This window comes from Pongo pygmaeus, chromosome 2, assembly GCF_028885625.2.
Source record: "Pongo pygmaeus isolate AG05252 chromosome 2, NHGRI_mPonPyg2-v2.0_pri, whole genome shotgun sequence".
Lineage (NCBI taxonomy): Eukaryota > Metazoa > Chordata > Mammalia > Primates > Hominidae > Pongo > Pongo pygmaeus.
In genome coordinates, this window is record NC_085930.1 from 106,613,171 (window position 1) to 106,634,715 (window position 21,545).

Genomic DNA, 21,545 nt, shown 5'->3' on the forward strand with positions numbered 1-21,545 from the left:
TGCATTTCTCTAATGACCAGTGATGATGATCATTTTTTCATATGTTTGTTGGCTGCATAAATGTCTTTTTTTGAGAAGTGTCTGTTCATATGCTTGCCCACGTTTTGATGGAGTTGTTTTTTTCTTGTGAATTTAAGTTCTTTGTAGATTCTGGATATTAGCCCTTTGTCAGACGGAAAGATTGCAAAAATTTTCTCCCATTCTATAGGTTGCCTGTTCACTCTGATAGTAGTTTCTTTTTCTGTGCAGAAGCTCTTTAGTTTAATTAGATCCCATTTGTCAATTTTGGCTTTTGTTGCCATTGCTTTTGGTGTTTTAGACATGAAGTCTTTGCCCATGCCTGTGTCCTGAATGGTATTACCTAGGTTTTCTTCTAGGATTTTTATGGTTTTAGGTCTTACGTTTAAGTCTATAAAGCAAGAATACAGTGGGATAATTGCTATAGTAGAAGAATGTGTGAAATGCTTTGGGAACAGAGAGATACATGGTTTGAGATGTATAGGAGCACAGTTTCACCTATAGGTAACCAGGACTGAGTATGCTAGGTAGATAAGGTGATTTTTTGCAAAGGCTTAAGACAGGACAAGCCAGTATATATAGGAGACTGAAAAATAATTTGGTTTGGTGAGAGTTTGGATTCATATAGGGAAGTTAGCAAGACAAAGATATGGAAAAGTAGGTTAGATTTAAATTGTCTGAAGTCTTAGTGCTCTGCTAGTATGGTTAATGTAATATTGTATAATAGGTACTTGGGAGTCAATAAATGGTTTTAATGCAAGGGAGTCAGACAGTCAAATGTGTGTCCTTCTAGTGAAATGGGCTCATTAATAAAGGTGAGATCAGTAATAGTGAAATCAAATTGGAGAGTGTTAATAGTTAGGCAAAGTTAGGAACTACGACTGGAGATGCTGGGGAATCTTGCCAAGACTGAAAAGCAGGATTGAGGGTTTAGCAAACAAGTGAGTAAGGGAGTCACGGATGGCCTGCACCCTCATTCTTAGCTTGGGTGGATAAGATCCCATCATTCAGTCTAGGGAATGAAAGAAAGAGCAGGAGGAGGTGTGGAGATACGTTCATTGTGGAGTTTGAGCTCCCTGCAGTGGCTGCTAGGCAGGCAAATCTGGGTTTTGAGTCATCAGTAAATTGGTGCTTGTTGGAGACAGAGAGAGCTGTATGGAGTGACATAGGGAAGGCATATAATGGGCAGATAATTCTTTGAAGAGTGCTGTCTGGTAGTAAAAGCTTTTGATGATGAGACTAAACATTGTGAGACTGTTCTTTTTCTCTTTTCCATCCATTGTTGTTCCCTTCATTGTCTTGTACTTACCATCAAGGTAAGTGTAAGTGGTGGTAAGTGTAAAGTCAAATCTTCCCTTTGAGCACCTCTGACCTGAATTATTACTACTTGCACAATTGAGGCAGCAGTTTATTTACTGCTGCCTCCTGGCTTTTAATTAACAGTCATAAGGTATAATAGATCTCCTCTAACTATGTTATGTTAAAATAGTAGTTTTAGAGTATTTGTTGCATTGAGGGAGTTGCAGAGAGGTAGCATCAAGAGCCAATGTATTTTTCAAACAGGGTCTTGCTCTGTCGCCCAGGCTGGAGCACAGTGGTGTGATCTCGTCTCACTGCAACCTTTGCCTCCCAGGTTCAAGTGGTTCTCGTGCCTCACCCTCTGAATTAGCTGGGATTACAGGCATGCACCACCAGGCCCAGCTAATTTGTTTGTTTGTTTATTTGTTTTTTTGAGGCGGAGTCTCACTCTGTCGCCCAGGCTGGAGTGCAATGGCGTGATCTTGGCTCACTGCAACCTCTGCCTCCCAGGTTCAAGCAACTCTCCTGCCTCAGCCTCCCAAGTAGCTGGGATTACAGGCGCCTGTCACCACGCCTGGCTAATTTTTCGTGTTTTTAGTAGAGACAGTGTTTCACCATGTTAGCCAGGCTGGTCTCGATCTCCTGACCTCGTGATCCACCCGCCTCAGCCTCCCAAAGTGCTGGGATTACAGGTGTGAGTCACCACGCCTGGCCTTTTTGTATTTTTAATAGAGATGGGGTTTTGCTTTTTTGGCCAGGCTGATCTCGAACTCCTGGCCTCAAGTGATCTGCTCGCCTTGGCCTCCCAAAGTGCTGGGATTATAGGCCTGAGCCACCATGTCCAGGCTATATAAAATTTGTTTAAGAAATAAATGTTGAAAATTTCCCGTCTTGAGAGAGGGACATAGGCATCCAGATTCATGAAGCCTAAAGGATCCCAAGTAAAATCAACCAAAAGAAGAATACCTTGAGACACATTACAGTTATCACTCTGTATCCATAGGGGATTGATTTCAAGACACCCCATCATGGATGCCAAAGTCTAAGGATGCTCAAGTCCCTTAGTGTTTGTATGTCACCTATGCACATCCTCCCATATGCTGTAAATCACCTCTCTGTTGCGTATAATACCCAATACAATGTAAATGCTATATAAATAGTGGTTATACTACATTGGGGTTTTTTAAAATTGGTTCTTATTTGTATCATTTTTATTGTATTTTTTTTTTCAATATTTTGTATCCATGGCTGGCCTACAGATGCAGAACACCAGCTATACTAAGTTTTTATTATTTTCAATGATCTTAATCTTTTAAAAATTAACATGTACAGGTTCATGTGCTGCAGAGCTTAGGTTGAATTGTGTGGATAGTGTTTATGATGGCTCAGCTTCTCCTCCTGCTTCTGGATTCATGCTGCCACAAAAGATGTAGTTCGTCACTGAATGATTTATGTTTTATGTTCTAAACAGTATATATATATATATTTTTGAGACAGAGTCTCGCTCTGTCACCCAGGCTGCAGTGCAGTGGCACGATCTCGGCTCACTGCAGACTCCACCTCCCGGGTTCAAGCAATTCTCCTGCCTCAGCCCCCCGAGTAGCTGGGATTACAGGTGCACGCCGCCGCACCCGGCTAATTTTTGTATTTTTTAGTAGAAACGGGGTTTCACCATCTTGGCCAGGCTGGTCTCGAACTCCTGACCTCATGATCCACCCGCCTCAGCCTCCCAAAGTGCTAGGATTACAGGCATGAGACACCGTGCCCAGCCCTCTAAACAGTATTTAATTAAATACAGGGAGAGAGAAGTATTAGCTGGGTATGTCCTGCTCTGCCTTTGTCAGGACTTATTTCTGTAACTCAAGCCATACCCTCTTGGTTCCAAGTCACATGGGCTTTGTGACATAGTCATGTCAATATTTATAATAAAGGATGATTCTGTTGTGTTACACAGCCTCTATATGGTTACCAGAACTGCCCAATAAGCTTAAGGCCATTGCCAACTAATCCAGAAGGTCTCAAGCTTCACCTTGGGTAATATAAAGGTACTCAGGCCTGCCTTGTCATAATCAGAACAGATTTCCTAGGAATCCAAATGTGCCACAGATGAAGGCTGACAGCAGGGTCAGCTTCTAAAGGCAGTAAGCTCTGGCTTTCTGCCAGGCCCTTTGCCTGCTCATTTCATTGTGTACTCTTAACTGTCCACGGCCTCACATAGATTTCCACCAGAATCTTTAATTGACTGATACTCTATATAAGCCAACATAGAGAAAAGGCAAACTGATTATTGTTTATTGCTGAGGATCTGGAAGCACTCGCTTTTTTATGTATCAGAGCCCCCACTCTATTCTCTGGTGGTTTCCTTAAAAGTGCTTTTTTTCTTTTGGAGACAGCATTTCACTCTGTTGCCCAGGCTGGAGTGCAGTAGCATGATCACAGCTCACTGCAGCCTCAACCTCCTAGGCTCACGCAATTCTCCAGCCTCAACCCCCCAAGTAACTGGGACCACAGGCACAGCCACCATGCTCAGCTAATTTTTAAATTTTTTTATGGAGACGCTGGTCTTGAATTCCTGGGCTCGAGCAATCTCCCCATCTTGGCCTCTCAAAGTGCTGGGATTACAGGCATGAGTAATCCTGTACATGGTTTACTCATGTAAACCATGTACATGATTGCACATGGGTGCAGTGGCACCCCACGTGCTAAATTTTTTTTTTTTTTTTTTTTGTGACAGATTGTTGCTCTGTCTCCCAGGCTGGAGTGCAATGGCATGATCTCAGCTCACTGCAACCTCCACCTCTCCCGGATTCAAGCAATTCTCCTGCCTCAGCCTCCCAAGTAGCTGGGACTACAGGCACGCACCACCACGCCCAGCTAATTTTTGTATTTTTAGTAGAGACGGGGTTTCACCATGTTGGCCAGGATGGTCTTGATCTCTTGACCTCGTGATCCGCCCTCCTCTGCCTCCCAAAGTGCTAGGATTATAGGCGTGAGCCACCGCACCCAGCCTTACCTGCTAAATTTTTAAATGGGACTTTTTTGGCGTGGGGGGTCCTAAGGTTGTTCATGTCAATAACAAGTGCTGTCCTCAACTCTGACTCTGGTTACTTTGCCTGGCATTAGATTTGAGTAAATGTTAGCCAGTTTCTGAAATTATTTCCCATGCCATTTGCAAATCACAGACCATGAAGAGAGGGTTTCGTGAATTTCAGTACTCTCAAGAGTATTCCATTTTGGTTCATGATTTCCATGATGTAAGTCTGGGGACACCTCATTTTATCATTTCCTTTCTCGATCCCAATTTCTCAGCACTCAGGAGGACCAAGAAAGCTCCTAGACAGAGCTCAGTGGATTGTATTCTATAATTGTGTTTTTAAAGGCCACCCCCCCGTCAACCTCACCAAGTCAGGGATTAAATTATAAATATATTAAAAGTGCTTTGGGTTCATTTAGCTTTGTGAGTGCATACCCTATCCAGAGTGAAACAGGACATTTCTGTTTACATAGTACCCTCACTGAGAGCCTGGCCTCTTCCATAGGACCCAGATCTTTGAGATACCCAGACCTGAAGGGGCTTTCTGTACTCATTTCTGTTGCTACTCACTTCTGAGAGTTACAAGAGAACAGCTGGGGATGTGTTGAAGTTTTCTTGACTTACTCAAATAATTCTTGATCCCTTGCTACCTGAGGTCTTACTGTGGAGCATACTCATACCCTCTACAACTGGGGAAAAAAAAAACAAAATCCCAAAGCAAAACACTTGAAAATAGACTTAACTTATATTATTAGCATTATTCTTGCTTAGTTTTGTTTTCTCAAAAAACAAATTGGATCTTTATGTTCTTTTTACTCTACCCCCTAATCTCCCCATACAGCTACATGAAGAAATTGGAAAAATGGAAAATATGTAAAGCTTTTATGACACAGCAGAGAAAGTTGATTTGTAACAGCCTAAAGCCAAGGGAGTGCCACCTTTCTCTGGAGCTAGTCCAGCTGCTTTAGAACCAGAGCCTTCATATTGTTTATGGAAATGGAAGAAACAGAACCAGGAGATGGGTGGGGAGCAGGAAAATTATTCTGCCCTGTGCCCCTAACAAAAAAGTGTGAAGTACCTATAATATCAACTCCAGCTTCTAGATCCATTATGAAGTAACTTGTATTTGGAGGAGAATGCTCATAATTATTATTTTCCATGGAAAAGCACATTTACTGGGAAGGGGCCTGATGGCTAGTGGTGGGCAAAGGTGTGGGGAGATGGCCTGCATGACAGGTCCTCTGAATACCAAAGCTTCCAACTCATCCCCTCCTGGTACAGTACCTAGTTAGAGGGAACTTGGAAGCCTCCCTCTAGCAGTGCTGGAAGGGGATGTTCCTGGGTTTGTCATTATCTTGCCAGCTGGGGACATAGAGTATCTTCTGTGTCATCATCTACTTATCTGTTCACTGGCTTTGATGACCCTCATCACCTCCCCATCAATATCGTGATAGTTCCTTAATCTTTCTGTTCCTAAACTGAAGGTACCAACCTCCAAGGAGCCTCTCTTGCATGCTGAGACTGTCTTCTACAGTCTAGCCAACTCCACCTTTGGAGGAAAGGTGATGAGTATTCAAGAGTCTTCAGAACAGAGCATTTCGTCTCTGTCCTGGAATCCTAGAGTGTCAGAGGTGGGAGAGATGGAGCTTGTTTTGTGCAGGCCTTGCTTGATAGTTCAGGGAGCTGAACCCAGAAGAGAGACATGAGTGACTCTGAAATGTGTGGCTATATCAAAGTTGTAGCTTTGACTTAGGGTAGAGAATTGGAACTTAACTTATAAGAAGGAGGGCCAAACCATGTAACAGGATTTGAAACATAATAGCCAAGTTGACTCCAGGCCTTGTACCTGAGTCAGGGCCTCTAAATGGATTCTAATACCAAGAATCAGGTATCCCTGCTAGGGGAAAGAAAGGAGGGTTCTGGGACAGTAGGGCATCACTAAACTGACTTCTGATGCCAGCACTGCTGTGTTTTCTTCTCCATTTTTAGGCCTCGAAAAAGCCCAAGACAGCAGAAGCAGACACCTCCAGTGAACTAGCAAAGAAAAGCAAAGAAGTATTCAGAAAAGAGGTAAGGTTTGGTGGATATAAGCACTAAGCTCCTCAGGCTTAAATCTGAACCCTTTCCTTTCTTGTCCTAAGTATGTCGAATATCTCCTTTGCCCCAAGATAGGCAGGAACACAAGGTGTTCCTTGTGTGTGTGTCTTGCTGAAGTGCTTCTTTTCACACTGAAAACTCCTCAGCCATCTTTTCTTGGCTTGACAGGAGCCCCTCTCAGACCACATTTGCTTGTTTGACTGTGGGCATTCTGTAGCATCTGTGGCAAAAGAAAGCTGTATGTAGTGGTAGGCTGCCTTGTCTTTGGGTATTCCTCTTGCTTCTGTGATTTGACTTAGTTGTTATGTGAATGACACATTGGTGAAAGAGGTATGGCCTTTTTCAGCTGGTTAAGCACTTTAATACCCATTGACTCATTTTGTCCCCACAATAGCCCTTGAGGTAGGCAAGATAGATTGCCTTTCCTCTTATTCAGGTGAAAGAACTTTTAAGGTTCAGAGAAGGCAAATTCTAGACAAAAGATTTGAACTCAGGCGTTCTGGCTCAAAGTCCACTTCTCTTTCTGTAATATCTCATTTGGTAGCTGCCTAATTCTCCAGGGCTTGGGAGAAAGCTGCTCCTTTTTATGCTACCAGAAGTGTGTCTTACCAGCCATCAAGACACTAAACTTGTCTGCTTCATAGCATCTAGGTTCTAAACTCCAATCTTCATTCACTGAAGGGGCTTGTAGTGTTTTGGAAGAAACAGACCTGTAAATAAGTAGCAGCAGCTGTGTGAAAAGTATGCCATATTAGGGCTGGGAGCCACAACCTGGGCTGTCAGGAAGGGCACTTGAATCAGGGGTAGGAATTGGCCAGATGGATCAGCAGGGGATCTAACTTATGTCAATAGAATGTACAGAGGCAAGAGAGAGCATCTTCCCTTCTAGGGAGTTGTAAGTGGCCCGATGGGCTATAGCACAAGGTATGGGAGGGCTGTTGAAAATGAGGTGGAATGGTATTGTGCTTCTTCATATAGGAACTATATGTCTGTGGATTATCGGGAACCACTGCAGAATTTTAAGCAGGGGGTAATGAAGTCCCTATCTGTGTTTGAGGGGATAGACTGAAGGAAGAGAGTTTGGAGGCCAGGAAACCCCAGAAAAACCTTGAGTTAAAAGGCTTATGCAGGGATAAAATTTAGTTTCTTATGGTCCCTTTGTGAACATATTGGTATTTCAGCTCATTCAACCAGCAGCTGTTTATTTAGTGCCTACCTTGTGATATAGCCTTGCTCTTTGAACACCTGAAGGCTCACTGAATTTTAGTGATGGGTAGACTTTGTTCAAAGTGCTCTCTGATGAAATGGCTATGACTGGCCTCTTTATTCTCTTTGTCCCCTGTGATCTTAGCACCACAAATACCTCTGAAGGTCCTATTCCTAGAGTGTTTGGGAGCACCTGGGTAGGACAGACCATACTTAGACAGCCCAGGGAGGACATAGTAAGTGGTGGAATGAAAAGGATTCTGCTCAGGTTTTCCTTTGCTGACTGTCATATCATGCTTCCATCTGCTTCACATGCTGTGCTATGACCACTTAAAGAATCTAAAGACCCTTCAATGACAAAATTCCTGTGGTTCCTGGGATTGCTAAGCCTCATAGAAGCTCTGGAACACCTGCTGTGCCCTGCCTTGCCTCCAGGGCCCAGAGAACCCAGCTACTGTCTTTATGCCAAGGACACAAAATTCATTGACTGAAACCTGGGGCTGCTGAAGGACTCAGCATTGAAGTCATGCTGTTGAGTCCCTCCAGCCTCCTTTAAGGCTTGCTTAGTCCATCCAGGGGAGCTCTTTCCCTCTCAGGCTGAGCCTGTATCCTTTTCTCAGATCTTACTGGCTTACTAGTATTCCACTGTCCAAACCAGTTAACCTGAGGGAGGAAAAGGAGAAGGATTGGCTGGCTTTACTCACTACCTTTTCTAGTTATTTCCTCAGTACAACTCCTTGCCCTCTCTGGACTGTTGAGCAACGTGTTCTCTTTTCTCTGCCTGCAGATGTCCCAGTTCATCGTCCAGTGCCTGAACCCTTACCGGAAACCTGACTGCAAAGTGGGAAGAATTACCACAACTGAAGACTTTAAACATCTGGCTCGCAAGGTACTCCCCTTGCTTTTGGTAGCCCACCGGGCAACGTTCTGGGCAAACTGTGTACCTTCTAAGAAGCCCTTTTCATCATAGAAAGTATTTTTTTTTTTTTTCTTGTCAGATGTCAGGGCTGGGGATCCAGAAATGGGGAGGGAAGGTTTGGGGAGGGATGCGCACCTTACATGACAGCAGTAGTTCTCTAAGAAATTTTCGGAGCTCAGCTTGTCCTTTCTGGTGATCATAGCACCAGCCTGCCCCAACATCTACCCCCTTATTAACTTCCTGTCTTGGTGAGAAGGGCCCTGAAGCAGCAGGCTGGATTACCACCCCTGTCCTCCCCCTCATATCATTTCTGCTCTGATTGGTGGCTGTGGTCTCTCTTCCTGTGCCCTGGACAGCTGACTCACGGTGTTATGAATAAGGAGCTGAAGTACTGTAAGAATCCTGAGGACCTGGAGTGCAATGAGAATGTGAAACACAAAACCAAGGAGTACATTAAGAAGTACATGCAGAAGTTTGGGGCTGTTTACAAACCCAAAGAGGACACTGAATTAGAGTGACTGTTGGGCCAGGGTGGGAGGATGGGTGGTCAGGTAAGACAGACTCTAGGGAGAGGAAATCCTGTGGGCCTTTCTGTCCCACCCCTGTCAGCACTGTGCTACTGATGACACATCACCCTGGGGAATTCAACCCTGCAGATGTCAACCGAAGGCCACAAAAATGAACTCCACCTACAAGTGATTACCTAGTTGTGAGCTGTTGGCATGTGGTTAGAAGCCATCAGAGGTGCAACGGCTTAGAAAAGACCCTGGCCAGACCTGACTCCACTCTTAAACCTGGGTCTCCTCCTTGGCGGTGCTGTCAGCGCACAGACCCATGCGCATCCCCACCCCACAACCCTTTACCCTGATGATCTGTATTATATTTTAATGTATATGTGAATATATTGAAAATAATTTGTTTTTTCCTGGTTTTTGTTTTGTTTTCGTTTTGCTTTTAGCCTCTACATGCTAGGATCACAGGAAGACTTTGTAAGGACAGTTTAAGTTCTCCTGCAAGGTTTAATTTGTTATCATGTAAATATTCCAAAGCAGGCTGCCTTGTGGTTTTGGCCAGCCTTGTGCTATGTTGATAAGATTGATTTACTGCTTAAAATCACTTTACTTTATCCAATTTTTACTGAACTTTTTATGTAAAAAAATAAAATCAATTAAAGAACTTGGCATGTGTGTTCCCTAAAAGTTAATCAAGCGTATTTGTGTGTAATGATGTCACTGGAAGAAGGAGAGATAGTGGCCTTAGGTGTGTGAAGTCCAGGGTTAATCCCTGTGATTGGATTTTATTACAGGACTTGTTCATTCTCCACAGGTCCTACTATGACTGAGGCAGACATTTGCCAGGTGACTGACACTTGTAGGCTTGGGATCTTTTGGCTGTGCTCAGGCATTGGGTCAATTTGCACATGCATTCCAGAGCAAAAGCAGCAGCATCTAGGGCCTCTTTGGCACTAGGCTTCTTTATTTTGGTTAATCATCAGTCAAGAGAAAGGCAAATTTATCTTCTCCCTTGATACTTTCTCCTGGCTGGAGAGAAGCATTGAATCTTTTTCCCCCCATGGACTTGAATTTTCTGAGCCCACTGGAATGCTTTTTTTTGGGGGGGGGGGGCGGGAGAGAGGGGGGAGAAAGGGTCTCGCTCTGTTGCCCAGGCTGGAGTGCAGTGGTGTGATCATAGCCCATTGCATCCCTGAACTCCTGGGCCCAAGCAATCTTCTTGCCTCAGCCTCTGGAGTTGCTAGGACTATTAGCTAATATATTTTTTTTAATTTTTGTAGAGACGCAGGGTCTTGCTATGTTACCTAGGCTGGTCTTGACTTCCAGGCCTCAAGTAATGCTCCTGCTTTAGACTCCCAAAGTGTTGGACGCCTAGTTTGAAATGCTCATTTGATGTTTGGGTTCCCTAGCTTCCCACTGTGCTCCCTAACACTGGGGTTGGACACTAGAGGACAGGATAGGACCCCTATAAAAGAGGTATAGTGCACAGGTTATGATGATAGTGAACATTTCCAGGAAGATGCAGGACTTGGTGAGGACTTCTCTCCCACTTGTTGGATCAGTTATCTAGGCAGTGAGGAGGGCTGAGGGCTTCAGGCCAGACTGGGGCCCATCTTTGCAAAAAGGTTGGTCCCACCTGTTTCTCACCAGGGTTATTCTGCCCGCTGCAGCAGTGTTCTTGAGGTTGTGGCCTGCCAAATCTTTGGCAGGGTGAGTAGCAATTAGAGCAGTCACTGCCTGCTAGGCACTGTGCTGAGCACTTAGAGCTCAGGTTGTGGTCACAGTCCTGAGGCACAGGAATTGGCACTGTGATGAGGAAAACTAAGGGTCAGAGAGGTTCAGTAACTCTACTAATATCTTCATATTAAAGGAAGTGTTAAAAGAGGGGAAAATCTTTACTTTAAACTTAGACATGCTATTGTTTTCTCATAATACTGCAGCCTTCAAAACTGTGTAAAGCACTTTTTTTTTTTTTTTTGAGACAGAGTTTTGCTCTTGTTATCCAGGCTGGAGTGCAGTGGCACGATCTCGGCTCACTGCGACCTCTGCCTCCCAGGTTCAAGCGATTCTCCTGCCTCAGCCTCCCTAGTAGCTGAGATTGCAGGCATGCACCACCACGCCCAGCTAATTTTGTATTTTTAGTAGAGATGGGGTTTCTCCATGTTGGTCAGGCTCGTCTCAAACTCCTGACCTCAGGTGATCCACCCATCTCGGCCTCCCAAAGTGCTGGGATTACAGGCATGAGCCACCATGCCTGGCCTAAAGCATATTATTATATCACATGTGCAGATGGTAATTTGCTCAACCCTCTTAAGGTCTTGGAATTATGTCTGTTACAGAGAATATTTTAGTTAATATGCTTAAGCACATTGAAAGAGGGCATTTCTTTTTCAGTGGGTTTGCAGTGCAGGGGTACAGCCACATGCACTGCTGCTTGCAACCAAATCAAATGCATGTTTTTGACCCAAAGCTCCAGGTTATGATGTCTCCAGCAGCTGGTGCGTATCTTCCCTGCTTTCTCTCCTGATTCTTCAGGATTATTGCCCTGAGGTCATCTGAGGAGGAAGGTGGCTATAAACTTCCGGTTCTTCCTTAGTTTAAGGGAAAGATTTACAGAGTGTTAAGCAGCCCTGGTCAACTATTTCTGAGGGTAGCAGTAGCACCAGTCTGATGAGCTTGGTACTCACAGAGTAGTCAATCTCAGTTGCATCTCGTTTCAGCAGAAGGACAGGATCTACCTTGGGCCCCCCTAGACCATGACTGGAACCCATGTCTTCTGAGTGAGTTTGGATGGCTGTGCTTCTGAAGCCTACTTAACGCTGGTAGATGCCAGGATGGTAGCCATTGTTCCTTCCTAGGCAAGGCTTGTCTTTTATAGCACCTTCTTCAAAAGGCACTTATTGTGCCAACCTACCTGCCTCCCCCTTTGGGGTGGGCATATGCATGGAGTGCATATGCATGGACTTGGCTGCACCTGCCTTGTCCTGAGCTGCCCAGGAGACCCACCTGTCCTTGGCGTGTGTAGCAACCACATGAGCAAATGTGGAAGTACATTTGGAACTCCTTGTCCTGAGTTCAGGTCTTGTAAAGAGAGCGTTTTCTTTTTTCTTATCTAGAGGTGACCTGAGGCCCTTGGTAATTAACTGCCCAGGACCAGCCTGCTTCTTGCCTCCTGTCTAGAGGAACAGGCCTCCCCTTGGTGCTGCTCACAGAACAAGTCAGGAAAATGATCTCAAACCCAGGGTCCCTCAGCACCAACCTGGGAGTCTTAGGTGTGGGGGAAACTACTGAATGTGTCACTTAAACTTATTGTTCTCCAGCTAAGGAAGTTGACAAAATGCCAAGGTAAAATAATCAGCAAGGTAAAACAGCTTCCAAACATGATAAAGCCAGCAAATGGTAGGTGCAGGATATGAACTCTGATCTGTGCCTCCAGAGCCCATGCATCTTCTATAGGATCACACTGCCTGCCATCCCAGGTGCTGCTTGGAGAGGGCCCTCCCACAGCCTAGGGACCCCCACCCCTTTTCTGGGCCTCTGCCTCATAGCCACCCACTCAACTGTCTCACAGGCCCAAGGAGCCAGATAGAGCCAGCAGAAAAGTCCGAATCACCTTTAATATGGGTTACAAAAGTAGCAAAACCAGCTGAGGCTTAATAAGAGGAGGTGGAGTAGGGATCCAAAGGGCAGGACCACTCCTCACTGCCCACTCCTCACCATATCTTGGGCCCTCTTCTGGAGGGGATGGGTGGATGAGGGGAAGTGAATGGTGGCTAGATCTTCGGTTTTCTTCCCCAGAACAGAGCAGGCTGAGCCCAGCAACCCCAGGAAGCCCACGAAGGGAAAGATAGATGGGGGTAGGGGAGCACCGGAGCAGGCTCAGAGAGTCCAAGCTATGGAGACAGCACTGACACCACAGAGCAGCCCTCAGCTTAGGAGCCCAGGACCTGGACCACATCTTCCTGGCCCATGGCAACCAGGGCATTCTCTAGCACCTTGTGGGTGGCACCACTGTCTTCTTGGATAGCCCAGTCCCTCAGCAGTGTGTAGGCTCACACCTGGCCTTGGGCCATGATTTCTACAGCCTCAGCCCGGTAGCCCAGATGGTCTGCCAGTCCCCGCCCACCCTTGTCAGGTTCACGTGACACCTCTAACAGCCGCTCCACTTTCTCCTGGTGCTGCAGAGGGAGATCAAGGTAAAGTCGGCACCCAAGCTCAGGATGTGGTCCTGGGGCAGGAGACATGAGGATCACACAAGGGCTGGGTGGTGAGGCAGTTCTGGGAAAGGGGCTCACCCTGGCTGGAGGCACGGGGCTCCAGACTGCTAGGAGAGTCCAGGAAGACACTGCTATCCCCATTGATCTGGTCATTGAGACCTCCCAGCCCTGCAGTTAGAGCTTTGGCCAGCTGCTGTCTTTGTTTATGTGAGCGCCAGCTGTGGGGAGAAAGGGAGAAGACCTGCCAACCTGCCCCCACCTTCAAGACAGGGAATTGGTTGGGAGTCCAGACAGGGAAGGGGGTGCCACAGGGCAGTGCCCAGACCACCTACCACTTGAAGGCCACGTAGGCAAGCAGACCGAAGACCACAGTGGCCAGGAGGGTACAGTAGACTGGGATGATGCTGCCTGAGACCCCTGGAGGCTCCAGGAGGAAAGGGGAGGAGGGCCAGGGCTCCCCCTGCCCCTACCCATACTCCTTCCCTGTCCCTCTCCTGCCTCCTCAGGATCTTACCTGTGGAAGAAAAGACAGATCAGGTCAGGAGCAAGGAGCAAAGGCTATGGTCCCTGGGTAGCCTCACCTAAACTTTGTTGCCAAAAAGGTTTGAAGCCAGTAGTCCCTACTATGTAGAGTCAAAAGCTTATACCACAGCATCAGGAGCTGTCTGGCCTATTTTTCCATTTTCATCTACTTCTTACCCTTTGCTTACCACTCTGGACACCTTGTCCTTCCTAGATGCACCCTGTTCTCATAACCTTCCAGACTTCTGTTCTTGCCAATCTCCCTTCTCCATCTGACATATTGGCAAGAATCTTCTACTCTGGGAAGACTTCTTGATCTCTTCCTTTTTGGGGTCCATCTGCACCTCCTGTCTACCACGGCACTAAATCCAATTTTTTTAATCCAATTATCCAGGGCACAGGAAGAAAGACCATGGCACTGTCTACCATGGCACTTGTGTCCCGTCTCTGCCACCAAGTCTGGACTATGAGGGCACATTGATTCATGTGGTCCCCACAAGCATCTCTGTGCAAAGGAGGCCTTGTAAATTTTTGCAAAATAAAGCTGAACTGGAAAGGAAGTGTTGTTGCTTTCTTCTGCCTGGAAGCAACTTGTCCTCCCAATCTAGTGTAGTCAGGGCACACAGGGCAGAGACTCCAGAACTTGTGGCTGGACTTGGGTGTGACCTACCCACTTGGGGTACCTCCCAGCCTGCCCAGTACCCATGATCTGGATCAACGGATGCCTACCCACATAGGCCAGGCCTTTGCTGTGGCTAGAGTTGTGAATCATGGCTCTGTTAGTGGGTAATACTCCCGGGGCTGTTTCTTGGAGAAGAGGTTAAGAGTTTTAGGCAGCGCCCAGGCAGGGGAGCTGGGAGCTGCTTCTCTCAGTCCAAAAAGGGCTGTGTGCAGCAGGAATATGGGGGAAATCTCCAGGCCTGACACTGGCAGTCCCTTGGGGTAGTCTGTCCCCCTTTTCTCACTTCAACCTGATTCACTCTAGGGCTGGACCAGTTTCCTCCTGTGTCAGATGGGGCGGAGGTGACAGAGCTGGTCCCAGCTGGCCAAAATTAGAAGGGTCAGATACAGCTCAGGATGGAAGACAGGTTGGAAACCACCCTGTCTCAAAGACGTTGCCAAACACCTGGTCTGAGTCCAGGGATGGTAGGGAGGATAGGAGAGACGTGCCTTCTAGCTCCATCTTAGCCAGAACCAGGCTGGAGAGACGTACTGGCCAGTGGGAGGCTCAACACCAGGCTTTTCAACTAGAGTTCGGGAACCCAACATCCTAAAGCTCCAAGGCAGGAGGACTTTCTGCAGTGACCATGCTCGCACTCCTTCCTCAAGGGTCAGTGTCCAGCCCTCTCCTGATCAGGAACTGGGTGGAATGCTACCCTGGTGGGTTCAGCGAGGGAATAGGGGATATGGGCCCAGAGACCCCCTAGTTGATCCTGCTTCATCCAGAAATTCAGAGAGGGCCTGAGACTCAAAGGATAGGACCACTCAGTCCTACCTGGATCCTATAGGGCTGAATCTGCTGGGATCCACTTCCTGAGGTTTGGGGAAGAGAAGCTCCTCGTCTAGACTAAGGAGAGCTTGCCTGGAGAAGGAATGGAGGAGACACCCGGGAAGGCCCTCCAACTCCCCAGTATCCACCACCACATATTGGGTACCGGTCTATCCCACACCATGTGCCCATGTGTATGGCTAAGTCAGCAACCCAGTGCTGTGGCCAACTGGGTGTGACCTGGTGGCCCTTGCCACATGTGGGTGTGTACCTTTGAGTCACTTACATTAAGGGGCCCTGCAGGATCCTGGATAGTGGATGGGCCTGTGACCAGGACACAGCAGCAAACAGGCCTGGCTTCCGCCCAGCCCACTCTGAGCAGCGGGACTGGAACCCCTCCCGCCTCCCACCGGTCTCCAGGCCCACGAATACGCACACACAATGCAACCACCCCACACACCCACACTACCCCTGACTTCTCACGCACACGCTGACACCAGCACATACAACACCCGCAGGATCGCGAGTCTGGAGATGGGGGACAGAGAGGCAACCCCGGCTCCCTCCGCTCAGCAAGGGCTCTGCCCCCAACTCCTCCTGACCGGTGGCCGCCAGGATGGATCCACTCAGCAGGGCAGGACCGAGCCCTCCGGGAAGACAACGTGGAGTCTCTGGGGTGGTTCTGGCCCTCCACCCCCAACCCCGAGACCACAGCGGCGCCACGGGGCGGCCCAAGAAGTAGGCAAGACAATGAGGGAGCAGGGCCGAGCTGGAGGGGCGCGGCCTCGGGTGTTGTCATCCCTGCCCGGCGAAGGAATGCAAACGCGCTTGCGGGGCGCCTGGCTGGGTTGCGGTTGTGGACGAATGGCGTGCGAAGGCGACCCGATGAAGAGATCGTGGGGAAACCACGAGCCGGGGCGAGATGCGGGGCAGGGGCTACACGGCCGGGGAAACTGAGGCCCCAGTTCAGCGACGGCCACGCGGAAGGGGGCGAGTGGGCCCAGAGGGGGTCACGGGCCAGGGGAACGCGAGCCAGGCCAGTCTCAGACGGCGACACTGGGACGGTGGCCACGGCAGGCCGAGGCGCTGCGCGCGCACGCACACTCGGAGACGGAGCAGCTACAAAACTAGGCCTGGTTTATTGCCGAGAAGGGAGAACCGGGGCCGCCGTTAAGAATTAAGGCCACAGGCGGCCCTCGTGCTTTGACGAAACAGGGAATTGGAAGCCGGGGAACCCCGCCCCAGACTGTGCAAAAAGTGCTGCCGCGGCCGCAGACGCCAGTGCTAGCTCTCAGGGCGGCCCCTCAGCCGGCGAGGGGCGGGACTTCCGCACGCCAATCCCTGAGGGGGTAACATCGCCTGCCAATCCCTGAGCTGGGCAGGGTGGGCCCCGCTCACCCCCCCAGGGCGGCCCACCCCGGGGTGTTCCCGCCGACTTCTGGGCGGGGCCTCCCGGGCCAGGCCCGTCGGGGGCGGGGCCCGAGCCGCCGGACTGGCCAGGTTCAGCGCGCCTCAGCAGGGTTGTATTCCGTCTCTCCCGAGGACACCTGGGAGATGCGCCGCGAGGACCGCCACAGCTTCCGCGCGAACTGGCTGCTGCGCACCTGGTGGGAGTAAGGGTCGAGTAGGATCAGCTGGGACCGCCGCGCCGCGCCCCGCCCCGTTCGAGGGGCCTCCCCACCCCCGCCCCATCCTCACCTCAGAGGGCTGCCCCGCGACCACCACGATGAGCTTGCCGTCCTCCAGGCCCACCAGCACGTGGCTGCGCTCCTTGGTCACGGCCACGCTGCGGATGGCCACCTTCATGGGCAAGGGAGGCGCGGCCGGGAGCAGTCTGGAAGGGAGAGGGGATATACACCAACTTGCGACTGCAAGGGGGCTTTGCGACCAGCAGATATCCCTTATCCCATATACCCTCTGTGTCCTCATTTTAAGGATGGTTAAATTGAAATTCTTATACACAAAGAAATTTCCCACAACTGTGGCTAAGCGGAGGCCCAGGGCAAGACCTCCCCATGGGAAGATGAGGGGACAGGTAACAAACCTTGAAATATGTGCCCACAAACATGTATAGTGTGTGGGTTCCTAGGGCCTTTATCCTATACCAATGACCACCACCTTCAGGGGCCATGAACCCATAAATGGGGGGCTTACGTGTTTAGTTGGAGGATGTGCAGGGCGCACTGGGCGGTGCCCAGCAACACAAAGTCCTCTGTCACCGTCAGGGCTGTAGGCTGCTCTGCCAGGGGCAGTGAAGCCCGCAACTTCCCATTGACTGAATACAGGTGCAAGGAGTAGGTGACCTGGAGGAAGCAGGGAGTGTCAGCAAGGACAGGATCCCAACTGCCCCTCCATCTTTGCTGGGCACCCCTTCCCCATACCTGGGCCCCAGGACGTTCCCACGCTGAGCTCTGTACCACAATCTGGCCTTCGGACCCCAATGCCAGGTGGAAAATAGGTCCAGGCAATGTGGCACCCGGAGGCCGTAGTGCCGCCACAAACTGGCCACGGCGTACAGTGTGTATGATCACAGTTCCATCCTGCAGGACGGCAACTTAGGGTCCTGGGCAGGAGTCTGGGCTCCAGGGGGATTGCCCAGCAAACTCACCCTCCCCAGGGCACATGCATACACACACCTCAGATCCAGACACAGCCATGTCAAGTTCAGTGCTGATGGCCACACAGCTGACTGCAGCCCCATGCCCATACAGGACCTGCACAGGCTTTGGTGCCAGGCCTACTGACAGACCACCCTGTGGAGGACCAGGGTTGGCTTAGGACTGTCCCCTAAGGCTCAGGAAACGAAGGCCTTGTCCAAGACTAGAGAGCTGGAGGGTCATGGAGCCCCAGACTTGCTCATGGTAGCAAAGGGAAGGGAAAGACATGAGGGCAGGACTGGAAGGCCACTGAGGGATGGATGGGCTGCAGGTCTGGGCTACGGGGACCCCACAGAGCTGCCCACCAGGCACACCTGATGCAGGAGCCGCCACACCATGCACGTGGTGTCCCGAGAGCCTGAGATGAGGTAGATGCCACAGGTGTCCAGTGCAAGGCAGGTTACTACATCTGCATGGGAAGGGGAGGGTACAGGCAGAACGGAGGAGTCACATCCACCCTGGCCAGCCTCAGAACCCGGCCCCATACCTGCGTGCCTCATTCTCCCCAGCTCCAAGGCTGTTCATACCAAGGTGGCGGCTGAGCTGGCTCAACAGCTTGCCACGGGGTAGTGCAGTCACTCGCAGGCTGCCATCCCAGTGGCCACCGCTGAATAGCAGCTTTCCATCAGGGGCCACTGCCAGTGCTTGTCCACTCACACCACTGCCTGGCACCCACGGGCCACTCAGCAGTCGCTGCGTCCTGACCCAGTGAGGGGGATAGCAAGTGAGGCCAGGCCACATGGAAAAGACCCAGGCCCTCGGGGAGCCTGGCCAGACCTTTCCCCTGCAGCTGGCCTACATTCTGATTAGGGAGGGGAATAATTCCAGGTGCAGGGCATTTGTAGCCCACCCCACCCACAGCCCTCTGTCCTACTTGTGGCTGCCCATGGTGGGGTCTTTGCTGAAGCTGAAGTAGTTGCTTATGTTGCGGTCATAGGGCAACCAGCTGTGGGTGCCCAGCAGCCCACTGGCACTCACAGTCACCTGCAGGCAGGAGGGGGCAGAGGTGGGTTTCTGGCAGAGGCAGAGGGGGAGTGGAGCTGAGCTGGGGCTCTGCACAATGCACTTACCAACAGGTCTGGGGAACCCTGGGTGATGAAGGAGTGGGGCTGCCGGTGGGGGACCAGGGCTAGCACCAGGGGTACACCATCACTGACAACCTGCAGGGGCAAGGGCAGGCCTAGCTATGCCTGAGTACTATCAGATTACACTATCTGCTCCCTGAAGCATCATCCCTTCCTTTACCCTCAGTCCCCAGGGGTCACAGACTAGGTGTCACAGATGCAGAGGTTCCCTCCAAGAAACAGGCAGAGACTTTAGGAGGGCATCTCAGAAAGTGGGTGAGAAGCTGGTACAGACATGGAAGATGCTTCCAGAGTATCACACTTAGTTTCAACCTTGGTCCTCTCACCCCGTTATTCCTTGTCCCCCTAGCCCAAAGGCAGGAAGAGAGGGAAACCTAAAAAAAAAGTCAGGCCCGGGAGCAACATTCAGGAAGGTTCCTGTCTAGGAAGGCGATGGAAGGGGTCCAAGGACAGATCTCCTCCCTCCTGATCTCCCTAAGGCTTTCAGAGCTTGTTAGGTGAGTCAACACTTTATCCTGGCCCTGATGAAGAAGGCGCCCCTCCTGCCCCCATACTCTTCCCATGTTTAGCTCATTTTCTAAGGTGCCTTGAAATCAGTGACCTTGATTAGGATTCCCATCTGCCCCAAGTGGTTGGTAAGGACAGTGGGGTTAAACCCATTTCACAGAATATAAAGTTGAGGTCTTGTTTTCCTTTCACCTCTGCGAAGAATGCCTTGAGTTGGTCCAGGTGCTGGAAGATGCTAGGTGAGTTAGTGTCCAGGTGTGCAAGGCGATGGGCTGCCTCCTCAGCTGAGAGCCGAGTTGGATGTGGCTCCTGTGGGTAAGTGGCTGGTCAGCACCATGGCATGGGCATCCCTGGCCACTATCCTCTAAGCTGGCCTTACCTTCAGCAGCTGACAGGGAGTCTGCCCGAAGTTGCTGATAATGCCTTCCAGAGCCTTCCGTTCCCGCTCATCTGTCACATGGTCCAGGTCTACAGCCCCTGGGAAGGCAGGCAGAGCAGTCAGGGCTCCCTGCGTGCCCTCTGCATCCACCCGACCTAATCTTGTCCTGGCCCTGACTGGAGTCCAGCGCACTGCCCACCCTCATAGGTGCAGTAATAGAAGACATTGAGGGCCTCCTCGGCGGCTGGCCCCCGCTGCTTGTAGCCAAAGATGAGGTCGATCCACTCGTGTAGGTGTGCAGACACATACTCCGACTCCTGGGAGTAGGGAGGCAGCAATCAGTGCAGGGACCGCTGACCCCCCATGACCTTCAGAACCCCGGCTGCCTGCCGTTTGCCTGTGGTTGCTTCCTCACCAGAGCCTGGCGGTGCTGCTGGATGAAGTCCTCAGGAGAGCTGGCCCACGGGGGCAGCACCACATCGCCCACCTTCTCGTTGGTCAGCTGGAGACAGCCCAGGTCAAAACCTGGCACAGAGGACTGGGTCAGCTGTCTCCCTGTCCATCCCGACTGCCCCCTGGCCACTCCACCATCTGCTCTCCATCCCTACACCTGCCCGCTCCAGTGCGAGCACCTCACACCTACCGTTCTGGTTCTCCAGGAAGTCAGGAAAGTAGAAGAATTCTGGGATGAGCTCCTTCACATCGGCAGGGCTCTCCAGGCGTGCCTGCCAGGCTGCCGCCACCGAGTGGAACTGCCGGTCGGAGCAGTCAAAGCTGGGGGAGGGGCACGGGGCCAAGGTGAGGTGGGGAGAGTGGAGACAGGGAGGGAGATGCTGTGGCTGGAGGGAAGAAGGGAGCCAGGGGTGGGCCCAGGATGTGGGGAGGACCAGCCTCCTCCCCATGTCTGCCCCCTAGTCTGCCCACCAGGCCCTGGGCCGCACCGGCCACTCTGCAGCTGGACGTGCAGGGAGGTGAAGGGCTCCACGCGGATGAGGTAGTGCATCACGCCTGCTGCATTGGAGTAGTGGGTGCCATAGTGGAACTTGTCAATGGTCCCCGCTGGGTCCTCAAAGCTTTCATACCTGGGGCCACAGTTGGACTTGTCAGCAGAAGCCCTCCCCTCGCCTTTCCCTACCCGCTGAGCCCAGCCCTGCCCACATGCTCACTTCTCCCTCACGAGCTGGGCATGCTTGGGGTTCACCACACCGATGGGCTTAGACAGGTCCCGGAAGACGGCTGGGTTGCTGAGGTCCAGGGTTGGGGACACGTAGTCCTGCAGGACCCAGGGGAACTGGCCGCCCACCCGAGCAGGGGCTGCATGAGGGCCCTGATGGCCTACCAGCCCACCCTGCCCTGCCCACACCCTCAAGAAGGCGGGCACAGAGCCTGCCCACAGGTTGGGGGAGCACCACTTAGAGGGGTCACAGGGGAGCAGGACAGACTGTCCTGGAACAGGATTCCTTTTGAGGAATAGAGGCTAGGCAGGGAGGGGAAGGGAGTGAGGCTGGGGACCTCTGGGGGTTGGCAGGGAACAGAGGCCAGGTCTTCACTGGCACACCTACCCTTGACCAAGCTCAGGGCTTGGCCCACTGGCAGGTACCTAC

The 21,545-nt window shown here is 50.7% G+C and overlaps 2 protein-coding genes and 1 long non-coding RNA gene across 7 annotated transcripts in view; 1 reads left to right on the plus strand and 2 right to left on the minus strand.

Annotated features, from left to right (window-relative positions):
* The window catches only part of SETD2 (SET domain containing 2, histone lysine methyltransferase), a 146,681-nt gene extending 136,927 nt beyond the window's left edge, over positions 1-9,754 (plus strand). For all 3 annotated transcript variants that reach the window (XM_063661229.1, XM_054481903.2, XM_063661228.1), the window contains exons 19-21: positions 6,341-6,421; positions 8,442-8,543; positions 8,930-9,754. In XM_063661229.1, the coding sequence (XP_063517299.1) occupies positions 6,341-6,421; positions 8,442-8,543; positions 8,930-9,091 (345 nt within the window). In that variant the 3' untranslated portion in view covers positions 9,092-9,754. The remainder of the gene's footprint in view (positions 1-6,340; positions 6,422-8,441; positions 8,544-8,929) is intronic.
* Positions 9,755-12,693: 2,939 nt separating this feature from the next.
* On the minus strand, positions 12,694-15,194 carry LOC134739097 (uncharacterized). Its single transcript, XR_010125599.1, has 3 exons — positions 13,635-15,194; positions 13,381-13,520; positions 12,694-13,263 (listed from the first exon to the last, which is right to left on the minus strand). It is a non-coding gene; the product is annotated as an uncharacterized LOC134739097 (long non-coding RNA).
* Positions 15,195-16,433: 1,239 nt separating this feature from the next.
* Positions 16,434-21,545, minus strand: part of NBEAL2 (neurobeachin like 2) — a 30,082-nt gene continuing 24,970 nt past the window's right edge. For all 3 annotated transcript variants that reach the window (XM_063661235.1, XM_063661236.1, XM_054481917.2), the window contains 16 exons: positions 21,108-21,232; positions 20,883-21,023; positions 20,585-20,715; positions 20,357-20,466; positions 20,141-20,258; positions 19,942-20,039; positions 19,755-19,871; positions 19,041-19,130; positions 18,845-18,954; positions 18,498-18,670; positions 18,285-18,379; positions 17,950-18,066; positions 17,695-17,853; positions 17,468-17,616; positions 17,012-17,147; positions 16,434-16,917 (listed from right to left, as the gene is read on the minus strand). In XM_063661235.1, coding sequence (XP_063517305.1) covers positions 16,816-16,917; positions 17,012-17,147; positions 17,468-17,616; positions 17,695-17,853; positions 17,950-18,066; positions 18,285-18,379; positions 18,498-18,670; positions 18,845-18,954; positions 19,041-19,130; positions 19,755-19,871; positions 19,942-20,039; positions 20,141-20,258; positions 20,357-20,466; positions 20,585-20,715; positions 20,883-21,023; positions 21,108-21,232 — 1,971 coding nt within the window. In that variant the 3' untranslated portion in view covers positions 16,434-16,815. The remainder of the gene's footprint in view (positions 16,918-17,011; positions 17,148-17,467; positions 17,617-17,694; positions 17,854-17,949; positions 18,067-18,284; positions 18,380-18,497; positions 18,671-18,844; positions 18,955-19,040; positions 19,131-19,754; positions 19,872-19,941; positions 20,040-20,140; positions 20,259-20,356; positions 20,467-20,584; positions 20,716-20,882; positions 21,024-21,107; positions 21,233-21,545) is intronic.